The following is a 24,859-nucleotide window of genomic DNA, read 5'->3' on the forward strand; positions in this document are numbered from 1 at the left end:
TAGAAATGAAAAAAGGTGATGTTGCCCATAGCAACCAATCCAGTTATCTCTATCATGTCTCTGTTGCATCCTAGAAAATGATTGGTTGCTATTGGCAACTTTAACTCTTCATTTTTTAGAAGTATGACTGTGAATATGAATGCGAGTGCTGCTACAATGTGGGTGTGGCTTAAAAAAGGGGCATGGCTTCATGGAAAGGGGTTCCGGAATTCTGGGATGCCCTCGGAGACTGTCTGTCTGCAATGCAGGCTCCTACGCTGTAACAGGAGACTGTTGCTGCACATAATGTTACAGTTCAGCACTAGGCTCCTATCACTGAGGAGGAGCAGATGACACCCAGAAACAGCCCCCCCTCTCTGCACCACCACAATGATGCCTTGTGGAACATCCACATTTCAGAACTATCCTCCTGTCATGTTACCAGCGAGCTCTTCCACATAAATTGTATTTTCTCTTTTATTTTAGGAAAAGGAATATTTGCAAAGTGTTACAGAAGGTGTAGAAGGAATGCGGCCAGCGTACTTGAGAGATTTCTGGTAGGTCAGCCGATATATCAGACATTTAACATGGAAGATGATATTCTACTGTCCCTCCCTGCCGGGTATCACCTGACATAGTCTATAGAACACTAATGTACTGTGTATCCCTAATGGATATGTATTCACAAAGGATCCATTTGCCAGCGACAGCCACAAAGAGGAAACACTGTGATATACCATTCATTGCTCAGAGGGACATTGTCACAATCCAATCTACAACCAATGTACACGTAGCTTCATACAACTGCATCACTTTACACACTTGGCAAAATGTCAACACATACAATAGTCACAACATGGTAATAATGCACCTGAGAAGCATCAAAGGGTCACTGGGCTAAAGGAACATATCAGTTGGTCCTGCCCAGTTTATTTTGACAAACAGTAGGGGGTAAAGATAAAGCTTCTAAATAGTATCGGTGTTGCCAATGGATAAGGTTCGTTGCTATGGGCAACACCACAACTTTGGAAGCTTTAGCAAACTTATCCCCATGACTGCTGCTCATCCCAGAATTAGGGCCGAATGCCCTAAGCTTCCAAAGTGATAAAATGGAGAGTGATAACCAACCAATCACCTGTCACATTTTTCAGCTGTCACAGTCTGTGACATGACAAGTAGGAGCTGATTGGCTCTCAGAGAGGATCAAAGTGTGAAAAGGGGGTCAAGATCCTTGGTTCAAGCAGCCAGATCATTGCTGAGGCCTGGTAATGCTTCCAGAAAGCCACTATTAGGCCAAGTGCGAGGTTTAGACTTTTGACCGCTCTGATCAATGGCCCCATAAAGATCCTATTGATTTTATTATTAATTCATTTATTTACAGTTTCTTATATAGCGCTGCAGATCCAGTTGCGCTTTACAATTGGAAACAACAGTGATTAAACAAACTGGGTAGATACAAACCGACATGGAGGTAGGAGGGCCCTGCTCGCAAGCTTACAATCTATAGGGATAATAGGAGGGATACATAAGGATAGAATTCCATAGCATGGCAGTCCCACCAGATTACAAGACAGTCCTGATGGGATGCAATTAGATATAAATGCTACTGGAGGTTATGTGGGTGTTCCTGAATATGATAGGCTTGCCTGAAGAAGTGAGTTTTCAGGCAATGCTTGAAAGTTTGGAGGCTAGAGGAGGGTCTTAGGGCAGTATTCAATGACTATTTCCGGCATGTGCAGCGAATCCTGTTTAGGATTCGCTGCACATTCGCCGCGTTCCGGAGGGCTGGAGCATTCGCTGCCAGCCCTCCCTGTCGCCCTATTCAACGCCGCAGGGGCTCGCTGCCCCTGATGGCAAATTTTAATTCGCCACAGGGAGCCGGGGGACGTGACAGGCAGGGAGATGGAAGTCTCCCTGCCTGCACTGGAATGTATGAGGGGAAGGAGGGCTCCCCGGGACACAGGCAGCACAAGCTGCCCCCCGGAAGAGCTGGCAGGGAACGTGGGTAGGGAGCCGCTGCACTGCTCCCGCTCGTGCATATGTAATGAGCGGGAGCAGTGAATATATGAATATGTAATGAGCGGCTCTCGGCCCCCTGCTGGCTGTTATGTGTAAAAAAAAAAAAAATTAAATATATATTCATGTGTAAATGCACATGAATAAAAATAGCATGCCCCTGCACAGAAAAAAAATTACTGATTTTTTTACACCAAATAAAACATTCCAGTTCACCTTAAAAAGATGGCGATTGCTACACGGCGAAGCACAGCGAAAATCACGCTGAAAGCAATTCAACATCCTAACATTGAATACACTCACGGCGAATCACAGTGAAAAACCCATTGGAAAACAGCAGCGAATTGCGGCGTCTAACAGACGGCAAATTGGCCGTCATTCACTATTCGCCATCGGCGACTTTTGAGTGTTGAATAGGGTGAATGACTTTTCCAGTCAAAAAATTTGCCATGGAGCATGAAAATAGGACTCATTCGCCATGAAAATCGGCCTAATCAGCGTAATTGAAAACTGCCCTTAGTGAACGTGAAAGGGCATTCCATAGGGTGGGTGCTGCCCAACAATAATCCTGAAAGTGTGAGTGGGAGCGAGTAATGACTGTGGATGAGAGACGCAAATCTTGTGCAGAGCGGAGAGGTCGGTGGGGATATATTTTGAGATAAGCAAAGAGATATAAGTCGTGTAATTTTATGAATGTCTTATTGTCTGGCCTGATATATGTATATCACATGTATGTATCTAAGGGCCTGCATCAGACCCGAATGCTGAGTTGCGAGTACGCAGTCCGAGCGATTATCGAACAATCGCACATGCACACGGTAAGCGGTGCGCATGCGCGGGCTCCCCTGGCTTGCCATCGCTGGCCATCTGCAAGGTGATTGATGGCGTTTTGGCCATTGGGAGGGAGGGTCAGCAGGGCCTCCATCTTCCCATGGCCATTGGAAATTGAGTGATTGCAAATAGACCAGCAATAAGTTCTGAATCAGGCCCTTAATAACCAGAACGCAGCAGGTGCTGGTCAGAGCTGAGCTGTTCACTCTTTAATAAATAGCATTTTATAGAAGAAAATTCAATGTACAAAGCCATTTATGGTAACTGCCGTCGTGCCGCACACGGAGTACAACACCATTACTTATGCGGTATGCTTTGTATCTCCTAATGGGAATGGACTGTCTGCAGATCCCTGCTCTGCAGTGCTGCCTTTGCTCCGATGTCAGGGACGTCTGTCTCCCAGAGCCTTATTTCACTTCTGCGTCTCCGCGTATGACTTTGTGCAGCAGTCTGGATCAGGCTGACACAGTTTATCAACTTCCCTATTAGTCCTCTGATTACTGTACCTTTAGCCTGTCTCTTCTCATTCCGTCACATTGACCTGGCGATCTGCCTTCGTTATTTATATTATTCAGTCCCTCCGAAATTATTCACGGTTCTTTCATTTATTTCTGAGACTATTGATTGCTACAATAACGGAATCTCTCATCCCTGTAATCCAATAAATAAGTATATCTCTTGCTGCTCTTGAAATGCTGGAATCACAAATTGGGTGGTTTTCGGTTGTGCGGTCACCCTAGAGTCATTCGTCACATCGCTATGCCGGGTTGCCCGGCTCCAAACCGGGTTCGGAGCTTTCACATTAAACCTGGTTCACCCATTGTACAGAGGGCGACCCGGGCTTAATCCTTCTTATACCCCTTTCATATCTTCATATCACAAACCCAGGTCGGGCGCTTTCACACTAAGGGGGTGAACATCGCGGAGGCCCGCACCGCAATACCGGGCCCCCCCTCCCTCCTCGTGGAGTGACGGAGCGACCGGAGCAGGTGAGCGCCGGAGTGCCCGGCAATCCCCCCCCCAGAGTAGCAACACCCCCCCCCCACGGTGAAGCGGCCCGCAGAAATGAACATTAGGTCGACATGGGGAAGGTCAACAGTCAAAAGGTCAACATGGGGTTTCTCACCTTTTTTTGTCCCAAATGTAACGTAGCACGGCTCACTGCGCTCAGCACACTATTGTATTCTCCCACCGCGCCCTAGTGGAAGGTAAGGCATGAAATACCGCCTGTCCGCTAAAGAAAAAGGGAAAAACCCCAAGTCAACCTTTTGGGTTTTCTTGCATATTTTGCCGAAAGTGTATTCAATGGCAAAATGGAGAACTGTGTTCACTGGTTTTTTGGTTGAAGTTCTCCGTTCTGCATTTGACATATTTTTTAGGTGAACTGAAATTTGTACTTAGAAAATAAATGTTTTTTATTATTTTTTTTGGTATCTACATGTCAGTTTTTTTATTAATTGAAGCATCTTGCTAATTTCATTTCTTTACAAGCACCACTGTAATATATTTAGATTTTTTTTGTTTCATTCCCCCCCCCCATTATTTATGCAGACGGCGGGGACCCACTCATTGCATATGCACTGCGCTGGGTCCCGCTCATTAGATATGCATGGAACGGGACCAGCTCAGCGCACACTACGGCCTGGGTCACCCGGCCCTCCCTGCAGTGGATAAATGTGTGCTGCAGCCCTCCGTCCCTCTGCAGTGGCCGTCCTGTCCCCTTCCTGCCTGTCTAATATGCCGGGCACCCACCATCCTGCCTGCCTGCCGCTGTGTCGCCGTATTGGGCTATTTTCGCCCTCGGGGGCAGCGAGCCCCTGAGGCATTGAATATGGCGGCGAATCCAGCAGATTTTATCTGGATGTTGGACTGATGCATCGGACCCAAGCAGAACTGTAGCACAAACTTTATCCTTCCCCATTCCGTCCAATACACCCAGCAGACAATGCAAGTGGAATCGCACTCTAATCCCTGTTTGCATTGGAGCATGCACAGTTAGCAGCACCTGGGTCTCTTCCTGGAAACAACCTTATTCTCTGGCTCAGTGAATCCAGAAGCCTACGTGATATATACAGCAGCCATTAATGTGCTCTGCCAGTCCTGACTGGCCCAAGTTACAGATAGAAGATTCCATAATAATCATAGCTATCAGTTCCACCCGGCTGCTGTTATCCGCGTGCTCATCCTCAGAGCTGAGAGCTGTATGATGCGGGTTACAAGTCAAACATTGAAATGTGTCAGGCAACACAACATGGTCCCTACTGTAACCTGAGCAGGCCTGTCCCATTTCACTGAGCAGGAGGGCAGACAGGGCCAGCCACTGAAAGTCTAGCAGGAGGATTACTGCCAGCCCATTTGTGGCAGCCTGAAAGACGGAAAAGACACATTAATTATCATGTCTGACTTCAGGTTAAATGTCTGCTTTCACTGTGAACTTTAGTACGTGAATATTTAAAGATTCGTTCTTCCTACTGGATTAAATTGTGTTAACGTTTAAAAGCAATAAGACTTGTTTATTTATGCGCCTAGTTCTGTACATTAATGGCCCGGTTCTGGTTGACTCGGTAAGCTGCGAAGATCGCAGCTTACCAAGTGCGAGAGGGCCCGCCCTGCAGAAAATACCAGCCGCCCCCCCCCCCCCCCCCCCCCCTACTTCCTAGTCACTGGCCACTATCTGGCATTGGTCATACAGACAATCAGCCTACAGAGGCCTTAAATGTACAATATTCCTCCTCCCCCCTCCCAGAGTGATAGGCAAAAACCTCACTACCTTCTTGTCTTTAAAAGGGAGGCCTTCCTACCTAAAATTACAACAACCCGTTTCCAACGGAGGAGTTAATCTCCCAAACCTAAAACTCTATAACCAGGCCGGGGTACTTAGATACATTCGGGACTGGGTCCACACCACAGCGAACCACACCGATATTGACCAATCATTTCTTCCCGATCAACATCTACTCTCTTTTTTTACATTGTCACAAGTCGGAAATCGCAAACTCTACTATACAAAATCCTTTATTGAAGGTGTCATGGACCGTCTGGCACCAGAGAAGACACAAACACAACCTAAGTAGCCACCACTCACTGTTTCTGCCTCTTATTGGAAACCCAGATTTCCAGGACGGACAGGCAGGGCACCCATTCCTCTCATGGAAATCCAAGGGCGTCTCACATGTGGGAGCTCTGGTTGACGGTACAGCGACCGCCCCGTTGCCAGCGCAGAGTCTAGTAGACAAATTCAAACTCCCATCCTCACAGGCCCTGGCTGTCTACCAGGCCCAACATTACGCTAGCGCAGTGCTTAGGTACTTATCACCTTTAGACCGTAAAAACAACTTGGACACACTGCTATCCAAGCCTACATCTGGCAGAAAAGCAATATCCACTTACTATCAGACCACCCACATACCTATAGGCTTGTCCGCAGGTCGCACAGGCTTTTCCACGTGGCTACACAAATTCCCTCAACTCACTTCAAAACACCTACTGCGCTCTTTCCAATATTCCTGGAAGACCATGCCAGCCTCAATGTACAGAGAGATGTTTTATAACATTTATCACAACAGATGCCTCTCTCCACACCGACGTTATGCAATGGACATCTCTGACACCGGCACTTGCCATAAATGTGATAGCCCCAACGCAACATTTAATGTGGGACTGTCCAGTAATAAAACGTTTCTGGAAACAGGTTCAGGGATTTTCCACTACGTTCCTACTGAGTCGCCTCCCATTGTCAGCAGAGTGGGGGGCGATCTTAAGTGTCTTTCCCTCTGGGATGCCGATCCTACGTAACAGCAAAAATATGTTGTTAATTATATCAGCAGTGGACGGAAATATATTCTCCACCAATGGATACATAAAGAACCCCCGGTACTTGTGTAATATCTGGATTTTTTTATCGCATGCCTTAACTTAAAGCATGCGATCAGATGCGATGGGACCCGATTTTTTCATCGGGTCGGAAAAATCGGTCACATCGCATGCGCACCCTGTATACCCTTGTATACCCACCCTGATGGGTAATTACTGTGTGAAATGCCCCCCCCCATTGTTAACGCCACGCCACGATCAACGCCAATCCGAAGTGTGGCGAGCGGCGGCGGTACGCGTCCTCCAACCTTTTCATACCCCACTATCCACGTTGGCGTGGAGCTGATTTTATATAGTGTGGCGAGCGCCTTCAGAGGTGTTCTTATTTGGCCAGTCAGCCTGTCACAATGCAGAGAGACACAGTATTTTCAACATGCAGATAAAATTTTTATTTTTTTAATGCATATTTTCCTTAGGCTTGCTAACTAAACACACCCTGCTCCTTTGTAGCACAGTGCCTCTTTTGCAACACTCTATAATACCCCTTTCAAACCAGAAAATGCAGGGACTTACTCAGGTATACAGTCCAGGGATCAAGCAGGGACATTCCCGGGTTGGCCCCTTTCAAACCAGCCTAGTCCCTACATTTTCAGGTGGGAGGGGGAAGAGACAGCGTTGGGACAGTGCCTATGTACAGCAGTGGGTGGTGGGCAGCGGGGTCCAGGCAGCAAGTTCCAGACTGTGGGGATCCGGGCAGCGGCAGCTGGGCACTTTTAGCATTAAATGCCAGGCAGTGGGGCGGGCACTTTGAAAAGACTGGCCAGACGCTGATTGGCTGATAGTGTCTGGCCAGTTTTTTCAATATGTTTTCAAATTCAGCAGCGATTCCCAGCCCGCCGCCCGGCAAGTAGGACTGCAAGCTCCCAACTGCCGCTGCTTGGATCCCCACAATCTGGACCCCGCTGCCACCATCCACTGCCCAGGCCCCGCTGCACGGGTCAGTAGATTTCACAGCAGCCAGTAACCCTGGCTGGTCGCGGGAGCAATCCTGCTAGCTAGCAGGGTTGAAATCCCAGCAAATTTTCCCAGGAATTTGGCCCGGGAACCTTTCACACCAGTGCTAGTCGCAAGTTGTTCACGGGCCTACAGGGGAATTTTGTCTGGTGTGAAAGGAGTATAAGAAGTATCAAGACTTGTAAAGAGTGGACAAGTGACAAAGTTGCATATAGCAACAAATCAGGTTTCTCCCTATTATTTTATAGAATGCGCTTGGTAACTTCTGAACTCTAAAGGCATACTTGCCTACTTGCTGGCTGCCTTTTCCGGGAGAAGGAAGCCAGCTCAGTGAGCAGGGGGCCGCTGCTGCAAGTGGGAAAGGGGCGTGGCAGGGGCAGAGGCAGGCTGCCTTGTGGGTGTGTCCAAAGTGGCCACGTCACTTAGCCACGCCCCCGCCATGTAATGCCAGCATTTCAGGCATTACACTGTGGTGGGTGGCGCTAAAATGATGCGATATGCATCATCTGACCCACGCCTCCTTTCTGGGAGGGTTGCCCCCCCTTTCCAGTAGGCCGAGAGGGGGACCCGATTTCTGGGAGGGTTGGCAACCCTGTCTTAAGGATGCTTAATGTATCTCCCCAGGTTCTCCAGCCATCTAGTTTACTCAATCGCATCCCTCAAAACAAATTTCTGATTCCCCGTGTCCTCAATGTATATACTGCACCAAGCTTACACAGCTTCATCAGCTGATATACACCATACTAGGTTAATACGTAACCCAGTTCTCCATTATAAAGCATTTAAAAATAGAGGGAGAAGAAAGGCCGTTGGACCTATTAAACTCTGTTCATTCAATAATACATTTCCCTAAGGTAAAAGTCTAATTAGCTTTTGATGAGACAGACTCCCTTTGACTTTGCCCAGTGGGTTATCCGCCGCAATTGTGCTCGTCCATAGAAAGTGATGTTTCCGTTGTCTGTTTTGAATTTCCTTCCTCTGGAGGATCTGTTATAATCTGTATTTGTGTCACTGTGACTCGCTATCTGAAGCCATCCAGATGTTGTGTTAACCTGTTCATCGATATAGAGTTAAAATGTACAAGGATATAATAGGGCACTTATTGCTCCATATTCCTCGTTGTTATGCATATACTGACGTACATGGACTAATTAAGGAAGCAGCGTACAGTACATTCACTGCTTAGTGGCAGGTAAATGCCACCCATCGGGTGAAGGTCCCCTCCGGGATGCGATTGGATGTCTTCGCGTACACATACACCATGTTAGAGGACGGGAGTAAAATCGTTTGATGGTCGCGGACTGGCTGACTTTTGTTTCCAAAGAACATGGCGAAGAACAGGGCGGGTGTTGATGCCATGTGACGCCAGACGCCCGCCCCTTGCAGGGTTCCACTTGCCCACGTTTGGATGGGAATGCCCTGCGTTTTTCTGAGCGCACCCGCCGTTTTTTCAGGGCACGCCCAGTAAACTCTGGGCGTCCCCATGCGCCAGCCTCTATCCTCTGAAGGTGTTCGCACAGCGGCCCTGTACATGCGTATATTTGCATATACGCATGCGCAGTGCCACACACTCAGTCCCGGACCGAATTCGCCTCTTTAGGAACCATGTGGAATCGGTCCCAGAGTGCAGTACTGTAGAATCGGTCCCAGAGTGCAGTACTGTAGAATCGGTCCCAGAGTGCAGTACTGTAGAATCGGTCCCAGAGTGCAGTACTGTAGAATCGGTCCCAGAGTGCAGTACTGTGGAATCGTTCCCAGAGTGCAGTACTGTGGAATCGGTACCAGAGTGCAGTACTGTAGAATCGGTCCCAGAGGGCAGTACTGTAGAATCGGTCCCAGAGTGCAGTACTGTGGAATCGGTCCCAGAGAGCAGTACTGTAGAATCGGTCCCAGAGTGCAGTACTGTAGAATCGGTCCCAGAGTGCAGTACTGTAGAATCGGTCCCAGAGTGCAGTACTGTAGAATCGGTCCCAGAGTGCAGTACTGTAGAATCGGTCCCAGAGTGCAGTACTGAGGAATCGGTCCCAGAGTGCAGTACTGTATCAGCTGTAGGTTTCCCACAGCCTTTACTTAGAAGTTCTCTGTTGGCAGGTTGTGTTTATTTACTATATTTAGGCACCTTTCCTAGCAGGGAATACTCAGCTGTTACACATACACACAGATACTGTATGAATGCAGAGCATGCATTACTTAAGGCAATCCTTTATTACATCACTTTAGCTTCAGCTCTACTTTACTAGAAGAGAAGGTTACTATGTGGTTGGTATTTAGCACTGGTCTCGTATCTGCCCTGCAGGGGATTGGCATAAACCCTTAAAGAGACCAATTGCTCAAATGTTTACATTTTTTTTTATTACTAAATTCTAATCTGCTGCAAAGGCAATTCAAATATTTGCATTAAACTAGTTTACTTGGGATATTCAGTGATGCAAAACTGTCATGAAGGCAAAATGCAATTAAAAAAGTTGTACATCCCGTACAACTTTTTGAATCGCATTTCGCCGTCAGCTTGCACTGCTCAAGGAGAATGCGCTTCTGCATGCTCATTGGTTCACAGACATGTTATGCAGTGCATTTGTGCATACAATTTAACGAGTGCCGGATGGGGTCCCGACAGACATTTACCAGACGTCGTGATCCCGAATGTCAAAACACCGACAGCCGGGTTCCCGACGGCCGTCGCCTATTTTCCCTCATGGGGGTCCACGATAGAGGGAGAAAAGAATAGGTGGCTAGCGAGCCACCGTGCCCGCAGCGTGACGAGCGCAGCTAGCCCGCAAGGGGCTTTGTTGCGCTCGCCATGCTGTCTGGGTCCAGCCAGTCTGTATCCCGACGTCGGGCTAATGACTGTCGGGATCCCGACTGTCGTCGGACCCCTGTACCACACCCCAATTTAACACAGGTACACAAGGCCAGTTTTAAAAAGGATATGACTATTGGGAGTACTGCACATACAGTCATGGATATGTATTTCAAATCATGGTAAGAGCAATCAGAAACAGACCTGATTTGGAAATAATTTTGTCTTAAGGTGCCCACACACGGTGCGATGGTCGGTTGTGCTTTGAACTTTTAAGTTCACACCGCATCGTGCTGGTTTTGGGTTGTGATGCAATGCGCGCTCTTGAGCATCGCATATCGCAAGTTAATCACACGCTGTTTTAGCGTATCGCATGCAATTTGAACTAGATGCGATGTGATTTACTGTAGTACAAAACGCATGGAGCACACATCTCACCGTGTGCGGGCACCTTGAGCAATAAGTGAACATTAGTGGGCTTCCTCTGCCTCCGCCGACTCATTTACATTCACACTATACTTAGAAGCAGGCTACTGGGAACTGCAAGTATACCAGAAATGCAAATTACACAGGAGTCTTGCAATAAGTCTGAAACAAACAGCAGGGGATGATCTGGTGAATGGCAGTAGTTCAGTGGTGAAATTTATGGGTGATGAGCCCAGGTGCAAAATTATAATTTGGGCCCCCCTCCTCCATCCCAACTAAAGTTCACAATGTGAAACATGGCAGAGGGTGACAGGGAGAGACAGTGGGTGACAGAGTGTGGCAGGGAGAGACAATGGGAGGCAGAGTGTAACAGGGAAAACAGTGGGTGACAGTAGGAGGGTGACAAGGGCAGCAATAGGCCCCTCAGTCTTCAGGGGCCCCGGTGCACTTCACCTGCTGCACCAATGGTAGTTTCGCCTCTGGTTCCTTTGGCACAAAAGAATAACGCAGTGCCTGCAATAGGCATGTAGTGGGTTAAGCGTCCCCGTCTGGGTCACACTATTAGACATGTGACTCGGGGACCCAATAGCATGGGTGGGTTGGACATTAGGTTAACTATGGGATAGGTATAGGGGCAGGAAGGGGAGGAGGATTCCTCTTCTTCCTGCCGAATTTCCCTCCCGCCCTTCCCAATTTGTGGGAGTTTTGGTGGGGTGGAGTGGTTGTTTCATCGCGTTAGCTGATAGGCGGGAAAGAACGGCAGGTTTTAGTAAAATTAAGTTTACATTAGTTATTGATCTTGAGTATATGGCCTTGTTTCGGTGCTCTCACCTCTCATTGGCTTAGGCCTGTTGCTGTAACACCCGTGTCGGGGTCAGTGACCCCACCCGGCTGGGGTGGCAGTCAATGCAGTGAGGTTGAGTTGGATACCGCTATTTTGTGAGTTAGGCCAGTCACGTGGGTAGTTGGGGTGGAGTTCTAGTTAATAGCCGTTCTTTCTTGGCCACCATTATTTAATCAATTAATTTAAATAATCAAATTAGCATAAAATTTCCGATAAATAAATCAGTTAACAATTTTCTGCCAACCCAAGTCTCTGAGTCGTTATTTCAGGTTTATATTTAATAAGTTAAAGTGTTAAGGTTTTTGACATGCTGATGTGTGACAGGTAAGACGATGGGATGCTTATACAGGAGCAACATGAACACAAGTCTAGAAAAATGTCTATTAACATTAGTGAATGGCAGAAACAGTAATGACCTAGCAGTGCATGCTGCCTGGTCTCAGGTGTAATCCATGCTGATAATTAAGCCATCAGTTACCTAAAACATGTAAAGTAATCCGCGGGGCTCGCCACGCTTCGGGCTTGGTGGCTCGCTGCGCTCGCCACACTTTATATGATCAACTCCACGTGGACGTGTATAGTGGGGGTATGAACAGGTCGGGGGACATCGTGAGGTTCTGAAGCCATTACTGATTAACAAGGAGCTTATACGAGCGACAGAAATAATACAGCCGCAGTCACACTATGCTGAATCTGACAGGGACGCTGACTACGCTGGCCGTGGGAACACTACGCTACTTCTGACAGGGACGCTAAGCGGCCGCGGGAACACTACGCTACTTCTGACAGGGAAGCTAAGTGGCCGCGGGAACACTACGCTACTTCTGACAGGGAAGCTAAGTGGCCGCGGGAATACTATGCTACTTCTGACAGGGAGGCTAAGTGGCCGTGGGAACACTATGCTGAATCTGACAGGGACGCTGACTACGCTGGCCGTGGGAACACTATGCTACTTCTGACAGGGACGCTAAGCGGCCGCTGGAACACTACACTACTTCTGACAGGGACGCTAAGCGGCCGCGGGAACTCTACACTACTTCTGACTGACTATGCTGACCGCGCGAACACTACGCTGATTCTGACAGGGACGGTACGCTAACTACGTAACGGATGCCGTGCTAATACACAAGTACCCACAACCCCTTTAATAATCCAGTCGTGTATTGTGTGTATCGTGCATGTCATGCAAAAATACAATGACCGATGGCATGCAGTTACATGCATGCTGTAAGGACACATCTCACCGTCATACACTGGTTCATGCAGTGTGAACTGTGCACACCCTGGGCCAGATGTATCCAGCTTAAAAAAGTGATATAATGGAGAGTGATAAACCGCCAGCCAATCAGCTCCTAACTGACATGTTACAGGCTGGGTATGAAAAATGACAGGTAGGAGCTGTTTGGCTGGTTGTTTATCACATTTTGAAGCTTGATACATCCGTCCCAATGTATTGTTACATTGGGCCTTATTTTGGTTCATTCTTTCTGACAAAATCCTTCTTAGATGGGCAAAACCATGTGCACTGCAGGTGGGGCAGGTGTTACTTGTGCAGAGAGAATTAGATTTGGGTGGGGTTTTACTTCAAAGTGAGATCTATATTGCAGTGTAAAAATAAAGCAGTCAGTATTTTCCCTGCACAGAAACAAAATTACTCACCCAAATCTAATTCTCTCTGCACATGTTACATCTGCCCCCCCTGCAGTGCACATGGTTTTGCCCATCTAAGAAGGATTTTGTCAGAAAGAATGAACCAAAATAAGGCCCATTGTATCGCACTGTCGGATGGGTCACACATTATGCAGGGCGGGTACAGTTAAAAATTCAATTACCAAGAAAACGCTGGGCGTACATATGGTAATGCGTTCTTGACGCACGTGTCGGGCGCGGGCAGCTGAAATAACCGGATGTCAGTTGCCCGCCCATATAACTGCATTTCGGGCAGCACAGATGGTGTAATGGTTAGCATTACTGCCTCACAGCGCTGAGGTCATGGGTTCGATACCCACCATGGCCCTAACTGTGCGGAGTTTGTATATTCCAACAAAAAATATAGATATAGATTGTAAGCTCCACTGGGGCAGGGACTGATGTGAGTGTTCAAATATTCTCTGTACAGCGCTGCAGAATATGTGTGCGCTATATAAGAAACTGTTAATAAATAAATAATAATAAATACATTTCTTCGTTCATATGTATGAGTGGTCTGGACCACCTGTACAGATGTGTGTGCCTTTCCCATCATTTGTTGTTCGGCGACCATCCAAAGATGGGGGAGGTTCCCACTGGCATACGAATGGTTGTTTATGTAAAACATCTATTCGCTTGCTGGACGAACAAACCCGGCGTGCAGATGGGGGTGGGCGTACCACCATTGCCGGGCAGGTTCTGGATGACTCGGAAGGGTGTGAGCAAGTCACCCATAATAAGGCCATTACTGGATTGCTTTTTATCATATGAGACTGAGATCATCATTTTCTTTTAAAAAGCACTTTTAAAAAACAGATCTTTTTCCGCAAACAAGAATAACGCATACCGATGGAAATCTGGGGGAGGCAATGTTTGGAGGAGCTCATTTACATATTATCCCCGGCGGAGCAGAAGTCCAAACTTTGATGTTATCCTGCACCAGAACTCTGCAAATAGAGATTGGGGATGCTCAGAATTTCAAATCCTTCAATTAGTTTAGATCCCATTAGCCTGAGAAAACCTTTAAAGTTGCAGCTTGTTACTTGTAAGAATAATTTTGCATTTCAATGTATAGTTAGTTATAAGTGTGGAAAACATATTCCAAGCCACCGTCTGTAACTCGCTTGAGACAACTGCTCGTTGTACAACGTTTAATAGAAATGTGTACACTTCATCAATTGTTCTGCAATTCTGCAAATAAAAAAATCTTTTTTTTACATGAAAGTTTTACCTCCCTTGTTGTTAAAGAACAGAAAACAGCCGCTAGCCTATGTTTTAATTTGAGGCGTACAATGCACTTTTTTTGCCATTGCTTAAGACAGGGGTGTCAAACTCAAATTCATCGGGGGCCGCATCAGCAGTTTGGTCACCCCCAAAGGGCCGGTTGTATCTGTAGGTCCCCCTGTATAATTATAATGCCATGACACCACAGGCTGCTCCCCCTGTATAATAATAATGCCATGACACCACAGACTGCTCCCCCTGTATAATATAATAAAAGTAATGCCATGACACATAAATGATTATACAGGAGGAGCAGCCTGTGGTGTCATGGCATTATTATTATTATACACGGGGACACCTCAGGAAACAGCAGATATATATATATTTTTTTTATTGTGAGTGTGATCCTCATCCTCACTTACTGTTTCTCCGTCTGTCCTGCAGCTGCTGCGGCTTCCAGCTTTTCTTTACTGCTTGCTGCAGCCACACTGTCCCCGACTCCCGGTCCAGCTTCCCTGCCTGCTCCTACTTCTCTACAGACGCATGGGCGGGCGGCGTCATCGTCATGACGTCCCCACCCAGTGTCTGTCACTGCCGGGCATCAGAGGGAACAGGCGGCCGGGCCCTCCTCCACGTAGCCGTGGAGGCCGGTGGCCATGTTTCTGTAGCCGCATACATACAGTATGTGCCTACAGGAACATGGCCGCCGACAGTGGAGGAACAGGTAAGGCGGCCGCGGACGTGGCCTGCAGCACTCCTGTTTTAGACACACTGCCCCTGCGTGCTATCTCCTCACGCGGGCCACATGACGAGGTCTGGCGGGCCGGATTTGGCCCGCGGGCCTTGTGTTTGACACCCGTGGCTTAAGATGTACTTTTTTTATGGTTGGATGGAGAAACATTAAGGTGTCACATGAGAGCATTTTTTGCTGCAGTATTTATTTATTGCCAGCTTCTTATATAGCGCATACATATTCCGCAGCGCTGTACAGAGAATATTAGAACATTCACATCAGTCCCTGCCCCAGTGGAGCTTACAAACTATATTCCCTACCACATCTACATGCACACACAGACATTCTAGGGTTAATTTATGTTGGTAGCCAATTAACCTACCAGCATATTTTTGGATTGTGGAAGGAAACCGGAGTACACGGAGGAAACCCACGCAAGTGCAGGGAGAATATACAAACTCCACACAGTTAGGGCTATGGTGGTAATCGAACCCATGACCTCAGTGCTGTGAGGCAGTAATGCTAACCATTACACCATCCGTACTGAAGTATTTTAATTTAAACTGGTAAATGGACCTGGCAAATGTTGTGCCACTGCAATCTGCTAAGTGTACTTCCCACCAACCACCCTGTTCTACACTGCCCCTCTATCTATTGCTTCTGTCCACCCCACCCACCACTCTGTATTGCCCACCCCTTCCTTCTGCTTCGTGCACTGCTCCCTGCCCTGTATCACTGCTTCAATTTCCCCCTCCAGACTTCATCCTACCCACCTTCTCTTTACCACCTGCCCCATCATGCCCCTACACATTGCAGTATACAGTATGTCCTCTGCTCTGTCCCACTCTGCCTCCTCCCTGTTGCTCTGTTCTGCTCCCTCTTGCGGCTGCATACCTCCCCGCAGGTCGTCCTCCTGCTAAAGTCTGTCCTGTTTCTCTAGATCACGGGTTCTCAAACTTGGCCCCCAGGACCCCACACAGGTGATGTTTTCCAGGTCACCTATGAATTTTTAAAACTGTGACAGCGGGGTGACCTGGCAAATGTGACCTGCATGGGGTCATCAGGTCTCAGTTTGAGAACCACTGTGAGCCGTTGGAGGTTTGGCACATGCCCCAGCTCCCATTGCCCATATAATAGATGGGACAGAACTTATAGATCATTTATAGACTAGTTAAATGCCCATCAAAATGACGGCTTAGTCCCTATCTGCTCCTACCTCCAATCTCTGTATTTGCAGCTCCCCCTCTCCCTATCCAGCAAGTGTGAAACAGATCATTTTGGTTTCACTTTCTGTTATGGAGTCATTTGGGTCGAGATTCTGTAATATTCGCCGCTCAGCTTCGTCCCCCTTCATCTCTCTTACATACATCGCATACATAATTATCGCATATGCAATAACATATGCGATAATTATGGCAAAGGACAGCTCTTGCGTTAAGAGCTGTCCTTTGCGGTGAGAGTCGCTGGGTCCCAGCAGGTCTGGGCGGCTCCCCCCTCCCTCACACACCCGGTGCTGCTGCTGCTGCGGGGGCGATGCGATGCGGCGGGGGTCCGTGCGGGGCGGCGGTGGGTTCACGTTAGAAGCCCATTGGCTTCTATGGGGCATCGCCAGATTTTTCTGGCGATGCCTCCCGCCGCGGTAACCCGGCGGGGGATGCTTAGAGCATCCCGAAATGCGGAAAAAAACCCGATAACGGGGTTTTTACCGCATTTTTACCTTAGAGAATCTCCCCCTTGCTCTGGTGAGTGGCCTCTAGTGGTCACTGGCAGTACTTTACCTAAAAAAAGGTGAGATTTTAGATTTTTATATAATAGGATATGTACTGTATATGCTATTTAAATAGGTTTGCCTATTTATGAGTGGCTGGTTGTTTTTCACTCTCCTTTCTATCACTTTTTGAAGCTTAATACATCAGGCACACTATGCATGTTCTGCGATGGTCTTGCCACTGCAGTCACAGAGAGGAACCGTTCCGCACATACATAAACATACATGCATGCATATTTATATCTGCTGATTGGCTCCTCCCTGCTATGTCTGGAAGTTAGTAGCTGATTGGCTGGTACTTTATCTCTCTTCAGTGTTTGAAACACTTAGTAAATTTGTCAGTTGCCGCTCACACGTGTAAGCGACTGTGTTATCTTTCACAGGAATGCTTTTGACTGGATTGTGTACTTTTTGCTCCTGGCTGTGATCCTTACTCACATAGCTGATGTGGGTGTACAGAACAATCCTAATCTACATACATCTCACATCCGAATTTTTGCTGTCACCATCATTTTCCTCTGGGTGCGGCTAATGAAGCATGCCAGAGCCATCCGGTAAGTTGCACCTTGAATTATTTGTTTGCAAGACTTCCAAGTCCTATATCTGCCATCACTAATTTGTAGACCAAGACAAATGCCTAGGGCAGGCATGTCCAAACTATGTGGCATTATGTGTATATGGGTCACTATTATTGTGTGATATTATGTGTATAAGGTGCACTACTGTGTGGCATAATGTGTATAAATGACACTACTGTGTGGTGCGGTGTGAATAAATAGCAACACAGTGTGGTGTAATATGAATAAGGAGTAATGGGTCAGGGTTGGAACGACGACACCAGCCAAAACCTTGCCCTGGCAACAAATTAGCTAGGGCCAGCTCTGATTTGTCAGACCATCTTTGATGATCACCACACTTTAGGGTTAAGCAGCTGTTTCCCTGTTACTGCTTTTATGATTGGTCAAAAAAACCCAGACCCCTTATCCTTTTTCCATCATTGTAGATTAGATATCATCTGAGCTGAAAATGCGATAGAAAATGTAGTCGTGACTAAGGATCGGCAAAGTGATTCCACAGATTCTGAAGCTCTGGCAAACTTCAATTATCAGCAAATTAATTTAGCAAATGATTTCTGCTCCCAGAGAAGGTTAATCTGAATGCATTAATGCATTAATCAAGAAATATAATGTCTATAGCCTTATACAATGATCTTACAGTCGCTCAGATCTTACTCTGGGATGCGGTCATTTGGTCTACAGCATAATGGTCGACATGGGAAAAGGTCGACATGGTTCTAGGTCGAACGGTCATTAGTTTGACAGGTCGTTAGTTCGACAGGTCATTAGTTCGACATTGTCTAGGTCGACAGTCAAAAGGTCGACATGGGGTTTTTACTGTTTTTTTGAGCCGACATGTGCCGACAGGTGGTATTTCATGCCCTACCATCCACTAGGGCATGGTGGGAGAATAAAATAGTGTGCCGAGCGCAACAAGGCACCGTGCTCGACGCATGGCAAACGCAGTGAGCGAGGGGATGCGGTGCACTTTGAACTGTGTACATGTCGACTGTGTTGACATTCAGGTAAAAAAACAGTGAAAAACCCCATGTCGACCTTTTGGCTGTCGACCTAAACATTGTCGAACTAACGACCTGTTGAACTAATGACCTTTCGCCCTAGAACCATGTCGACCTAGACCCATGTCGACCTTTTCCCATGTCGACCTAATGGTGTCGACCTTATGACTGTCGACCATCATGCTGTAGACCAAATGATCCCAACCCCTTACTCTTCCAGGATTGCATCAGGGGACATAATAAATATTATAGGTGCAATCAACTTTGTTCATCAATTCATATATTTAATATGTACCATAGGCATCATTTCCACCCTTTTACAACCTATGGGACTTTTAAAGCTCACACTTTGCTAATAGTGTCATTCCTTTATATACAGTAGCAGCACCGATTACAAAGCCCTGTAGATGTGTCCTCATCTGCCCAGCATGGTATGGAAGCAGGAGCTAATAGTAGGTATCGAGGACCAGTTTGGCCAGGCAGCTCTATATGATAGATGATTGGCCTGACTTAAACGCTGTTCCATGAGATCCCAGGTTTGGACTTTAGCATCTTTTTGCACCGCAACAGACTTGTAGGGGTACATTTAATAAGATGGGATGTTGCCCGTAGCAACCAGAATCCACTTTTTTATAATTTAGCAATGGAGTCATCTGCTGCCGGGCTCCATCTCCCAAGGGGGCACCTCTCCTCCCCTGATAGTTCAAATCAGTTCATTTAGAGCCATCAATATCACTTCTGTGGCTGACTCCACCACCTAGCAGTAACATAGACGTCACATTCTCTTTATTTTAAACATAATATACATAAAATACATACAAACATGCCTACATAGATTCATCTTGCCTCCGGGCAACTGGGATGTACTTATGCCACTCTATAGGGGGGTATTCAATCCAGCCATTACGACAGCATTGAAGGCAGTTTCCGACAAAACAGATCCAACTTCCAAACAAGTCGGATCTGTTTCGTTGGACACGGCCCCGGACTGTCGAATTCACAGATGGTTTCGACAATCCGCGGCTGTTTTCATGGAACATTGAATTTTGGCTGAGGAGTTACAATCGAACGAGACGGAAATGGCCTGGGACTTCGGCTGTCGGGATGTTCTGACAGTCGTAACCCTGGATTCAATACCCCCATAATCTGATTGATTCAATAGAACTCCCATCTTAGTAAATTGACCCCATAGTAGTGTACTGTGGATTTGCAATTGTGTGAGTGTCATTTCACACAATGCTGTATGGCGGGAACAGAGTTGCCTACTCTTCCGGAATGGCCGGGAGGCTCAAGAAAATTGGCTCCCCCTTCCGGTCCCCAGTAAAGGTGAGCAAACCTCCTGGATTACGCAGGACCCCCCAGATCCCCCCTGCATCTCCCCAGCTGTGGGATTTAATTACCGTGATTTTCAAGGGGGGGGGGGGGATAATTATGTAGTAAATGCAACATTGAAGCCCCATCCTTGAATACCTGCGAATCAAGGGATTTGCAGAACTGGGGACAGGGCTTGAAGACGTATAGATCAGGCCCCACCCCCAAATTGCTGCTGGACACATCAACCCCTGCCTCAATGGATCTGACACACTAAACACACGAGTGTACACTATTATACCGTTATGCCTCCACACACTATAGAAAACGTGGCACCTCCCATATTGTTGATGATATTGGTGGTGTTGCGAAATGAACAATCCGTGGGTTAAACACTGACGTTAATGATATCGTTCAGTGGCGCCACCGGGACCTCCACCAAGCACGCCGTCAAAGATGATATAATCAGATGTCACTGCATGTTCAGCCGATTGGAGTTATCGTTAACGACCCGCGGGAGCGCGGTTCGCTGATGATACAGTTCAGGTTTTGAGGATATACTTTCTTGAGCACAGGTGACATAATTAGTGCCTCAATCAATTTGATATAACCATCTGGACTTAATCATGGATATCCTTAATAGGTGGACTGTAATGGCGGAGTTTAGGAAACTCTGTGTTAGCTATACTTTTATAAGCAATCAGTTGACCCAAACATTATGTTTAGGAGGAAACCAGATAACCTGGAGGGAATCCTGAATGGGAGAAAATACAAACTCCCCACTGACTCAGTCATACCACATGTGACAGCGCCATTCTGCTCTGTATTCCACATGTACAAAATACATTTATTTCACTATATAACTCTCAGTCTGCGGTTTCCTGCTGCCTCAATATCCTCATATCGGGAGGGGGGGGGGGGGAATGTACAAAGATGGGAGTTCTATATCACATGGGATGTTGCTATGGCCATGAAATAGAACACCCAACTTATTACATTTCACCCCTGTTACATACAGCCCTGCCCTTACTAACACATCACTCATACCCTGATATAATCTGTGCTGCTGGGGGACTCTGCACCTTTCACTATATAACTGTAATCATCACTCTGTGGTTTCCTTGTGTCCTCCATTCCTCTTGTCACATCTCTCCTGCCAGGTGTGGATCGTTTGGTCTACAACAACTAAGTCGAAAAGCATCGGGTCGATACCACTAGGTCGACATGGGTCTAGGTCGACATGACATTAGGTCAACACAAGCATTAGGTCGACATGAGCTAGGTCGACAGCCAAAAGTTTTTTTTACCCGAATGTCGACACAGTTTGAAGTGCACCGCATCCCCTCGCATCGCTCGCAATGCTTCGGGCACGGTGCCTCGCTATGCTCGGCATACTATTTTATTCTCCCACCACACCTAGTGGATGGTAGGGCATGAAATACCGCCTGTCGGCACATGTCGGCTCAGAAAACAGTGAAAAACCCCATGTTGACCTTTTGACTGTCGACCTAGCCCATGTCGACCTAATGCTTGTGTCGACCTAGATCCACGTTGTCGGGATGTTCGGGATGTTCTGACAGTCGTAACCCTGGATTCAATACCCCCATAATCTTATTGGTTGCTATAGGCAACATCTTAATATTCAATAGAACTCCCATCTTAGTAAATTTACCCCATAGTAGTGTACTGTGGATTTGCAATTGTGTGAGTGTCATTTCACACAATGCTGTATGGCGGGAACAGAGTTGCCTACTCTTCCGGAATGGCCGGGAGACTCAAGAAAATTGGCTCCCCCTTCCGGTTCCCAGTGAAGGTGAGCAAACCTCCTGGATTACGCAGGACCCCCCAGATCCCCCCTGCATCTCCCCAGCTGTGGGATTTAATTACCGTGATTTTCAAGGGGGGGGGGGGGGTGATAATTATGTAGTAAATGCAACATTGAAGCCTCATCCTTGAATACCTGCGAATCAAGGGATTTGCAGAACTGGGGACAGGGCTTGAAGACGTATAGATCAGGCCCCACCCCCAAATTGCTGCTGGACACATCAACCCCTGCCTCAATGGATTTGACACACTAATCACACGAGTGTACACTATTATACCGTTATGCCTCCACACTCTATAGAAAACGTGGCACCTCCCATATTGTTGATGATATTGGTGGTGTTGCGAAATGAACAATCCGTGGGTTAAACACTGACGTTAATGATATCGTTCAGTGGCGCCACCGGGACCTCCACCAAGCACGCTGTCAAAGATGATATTATCAGATGTCACTGCATGTTCAGCCGATTGGAGTTATTGTTAACGACCCGTGGGAGCGTGCTTCGCTGATGATACAGTTCAGGTTTTGAGGATATACTTTCTTGAGCACAGGTGACATAATTAGTGCCTCAATCAATTTGATATAACCATCTGGACTTAATCATGGATATCCTTAATAGTTGGACTGTAATGGCGGAGTTTGGGAAACTCTGTGTTAGCTATACTTTTATAAGCAATCAGTTGACCCAAACATTATGTTTAGGAGGAAACCAGATAACCTGGAGGGAATCCTGAATGAATTCAGGGAGAAAATACAAACTCCCCACTGACTCAGTCATACCACATGTGACAGCGCCATCCTGCTCTGTATTCCACATGTACAAAATACATTTATTTCACTATATAACTCTCAGTCTGTGGTTTCCTGCTGCCTCAATATCCTCATATCGGGGGGGGGGGGGGGGGGGAATGTACAAAGATGGGAGTTCTATATCACATGGGATGTTGGTATGGCCATGAAATAGAACACCCAACTTATTACATTTCACCCCTGTTACATACAGCCCTGCCCTTACTAACACATCACTCATACCCTGATATAATCTGTGCTGCTGGGGGACCCTGCACCTTTCACTATATAACTGTAATCATCACTCTGTGGTTTCCTTGTGTCCTCCATTCCTCTTGTCACATCTCTCCTGCCAGGTGTGGATCGTTTGGTCTACAACAACTAAGTCGAAAAGCATCGGGTCGATACCACTAGGTCGACATGGGTCTAGGTCGACATGACATTAGGTCAACACAAGCATTAGGTCGACATGGGCTAGGTCGACAGCCAAAAGGTTTTTTTACCCGAATGTCGACACAGTCGACATAGACACAGATTGAAGTGCACCGCATCCCCTCGCATCGCTCGCAATGCTTCGGGCACGGTGCCTCGCTATGCTCGGCATACTATTTTATTCTCCCACCACACCCTAGTGCATGGGTCCTCAAACTGCGGCCCTCCAGATGTTGTGAAACTACAATTCCCAGCATGCCTTGCCACAATTTTAACTCTCCCTTATAGGAAAACTGTGGCAAGGCATGCTGGGATTTGTAGTTTCACCACATCTGGAGGGCCACAGTTTGAGGACCCATGGCCTAGTGGATGGTAGGGCATGAAATACCGCCAGTTGGCACATGTCGGCTCAGAAAACAGTGAAAAACCCCATGTTGACCTTTTGACTGTCGACCTAGCCCATGTCGACCTAATGCTTGTGTCGACCTAGATCCACGTTGACCTTGACCCATGTCGACCTTAACCCATGTCGACCTTGCTGCATGTCGACCTAGTGGTGTTGACCCAATGCTTGTCGACCTAGTTGTTGTGGACCTAATGACCGTATCCCCTCCTACCACGTGCTGCCCCTTTCTTACTAAATTGGTGACTTCCCAAACAAACTCACTGAAATCATCTGTGCTGCTGTTAAAAAATTGTGATCATATTGGACCCTCAAATGCCTTTTAAAATCCACATTTTCCGTGTGACCTATATGAGCGTTCCTGCTTAGCACAGTAGTGAGCTAGAAATATATTGACGATAATTTTGTTCTTAAAAAAAAAAAACTGTAGTAATCACTGAAGAAAAAATGATAACGTTGAATAAATCGGTTCCTAGTGAATTATAGAATACATTGTTAGAAGCGTAGCTCCAGCCAATCACGCCGCCCTCACTTGTAGTATGCTCTTACAAAGGCACGATGACAGCCCATTCTGAGTAGCCTACCAGGAGCTGAGGGGTCATTGTCCAGGACGCCGGCATAAATGTGCATTACAGCGAGTGCTAGTTACCCCTCACTGTAATGACAGATATTCATAAAATGCTGAAAATGCCTCGGCTTCATCAAAGCAGAGAATGTTCTGAATGTTATGGGTCTGAAACGCGGCCTGCTCACTACAAAGCACAGCGCGTGTTTCTGTGCTGGAATTACATCTGCATATTTGGAATAATTACAATATTCTACATTTATATTACTGAGACTGTACAATAGCATCTTTGCACTTAAATCTAATTTTACTTCACGGACAGACATCCCAAGCTTTGAAATCCATAGATCGGGACTCCCGCACATGTTGTAAGTACATGCCTAAAATTTTGTGGCTTGGCCCGTGTTTTTTTTCTGCTGTGGAGGCATGGCCAGGGCTCTTTGTGCTGCTGGCCATGCCCTCAGCCCCCCTGTCTCCTGGAATAGACGCTGTAAGCATGCGCACAGCATCTATTCACCGCTGCTCTGCTCAACAGAGCAGCACCTGGCAGGAGGGACTCCCAACGGGACGTTCTGCGAAAAATTGGCACCGTTGAGCATGTACTCCATTTGCTCAGCATTCTGGAGCATACTTGCCTACCTTAAGTGTCTCCTCTACGGGAGAAGCCAGAAGAGGAGACTCTCTGCAGCTTTTCTGGGGAGTGGGAGCGGGGCTCGCCATCTTTAAGCCCCACCCCTGTTCCCGGAATTTGCGGGAAGGGGGGGTACAAAATGAGGATGATTTGTGTAATTTTATCCCCACCCCCTCTCTAAAGAGCCACA

General features: G+C 47.1%; 1 protein-coding gene across 1 annotated transcript in view; it reads left to right on the forward strand.

The window, feature by feature from the left end:
- LOC146081331 (uncharacterized) overlaps positions 1-24,859 on the forward strand; it is a 97,475-nt gene that overhangs the window by 28,837 nt on the left and 43,779 nt on the right. The window contains exons 13-14 of the mRNA XM_083189481.1: positions 466-536; positions 17,521-17,691. Coding sequence (XP_083045607.1) covers positions 466-536; positions 17,521-17,691 — 242 coding nt within the window. The remainder of the gene's footprint in view (positions 1-465; positions 537-17,520; positions 17,692-24,859) is intronic.

This window comes from Crinia signifera, chromosome 5 (genome assembly GCF_055691185.1).
Source record: "Crinia signifera chromosome 5, ASM5569118v1, whole genome shotgun sequence".
Taxonomy (NCBI): Eukaryota; Metazoa; Chordata; class Amphibia; order Anura; family Myobatrachidae; genus Crinia; species Crinia signifera.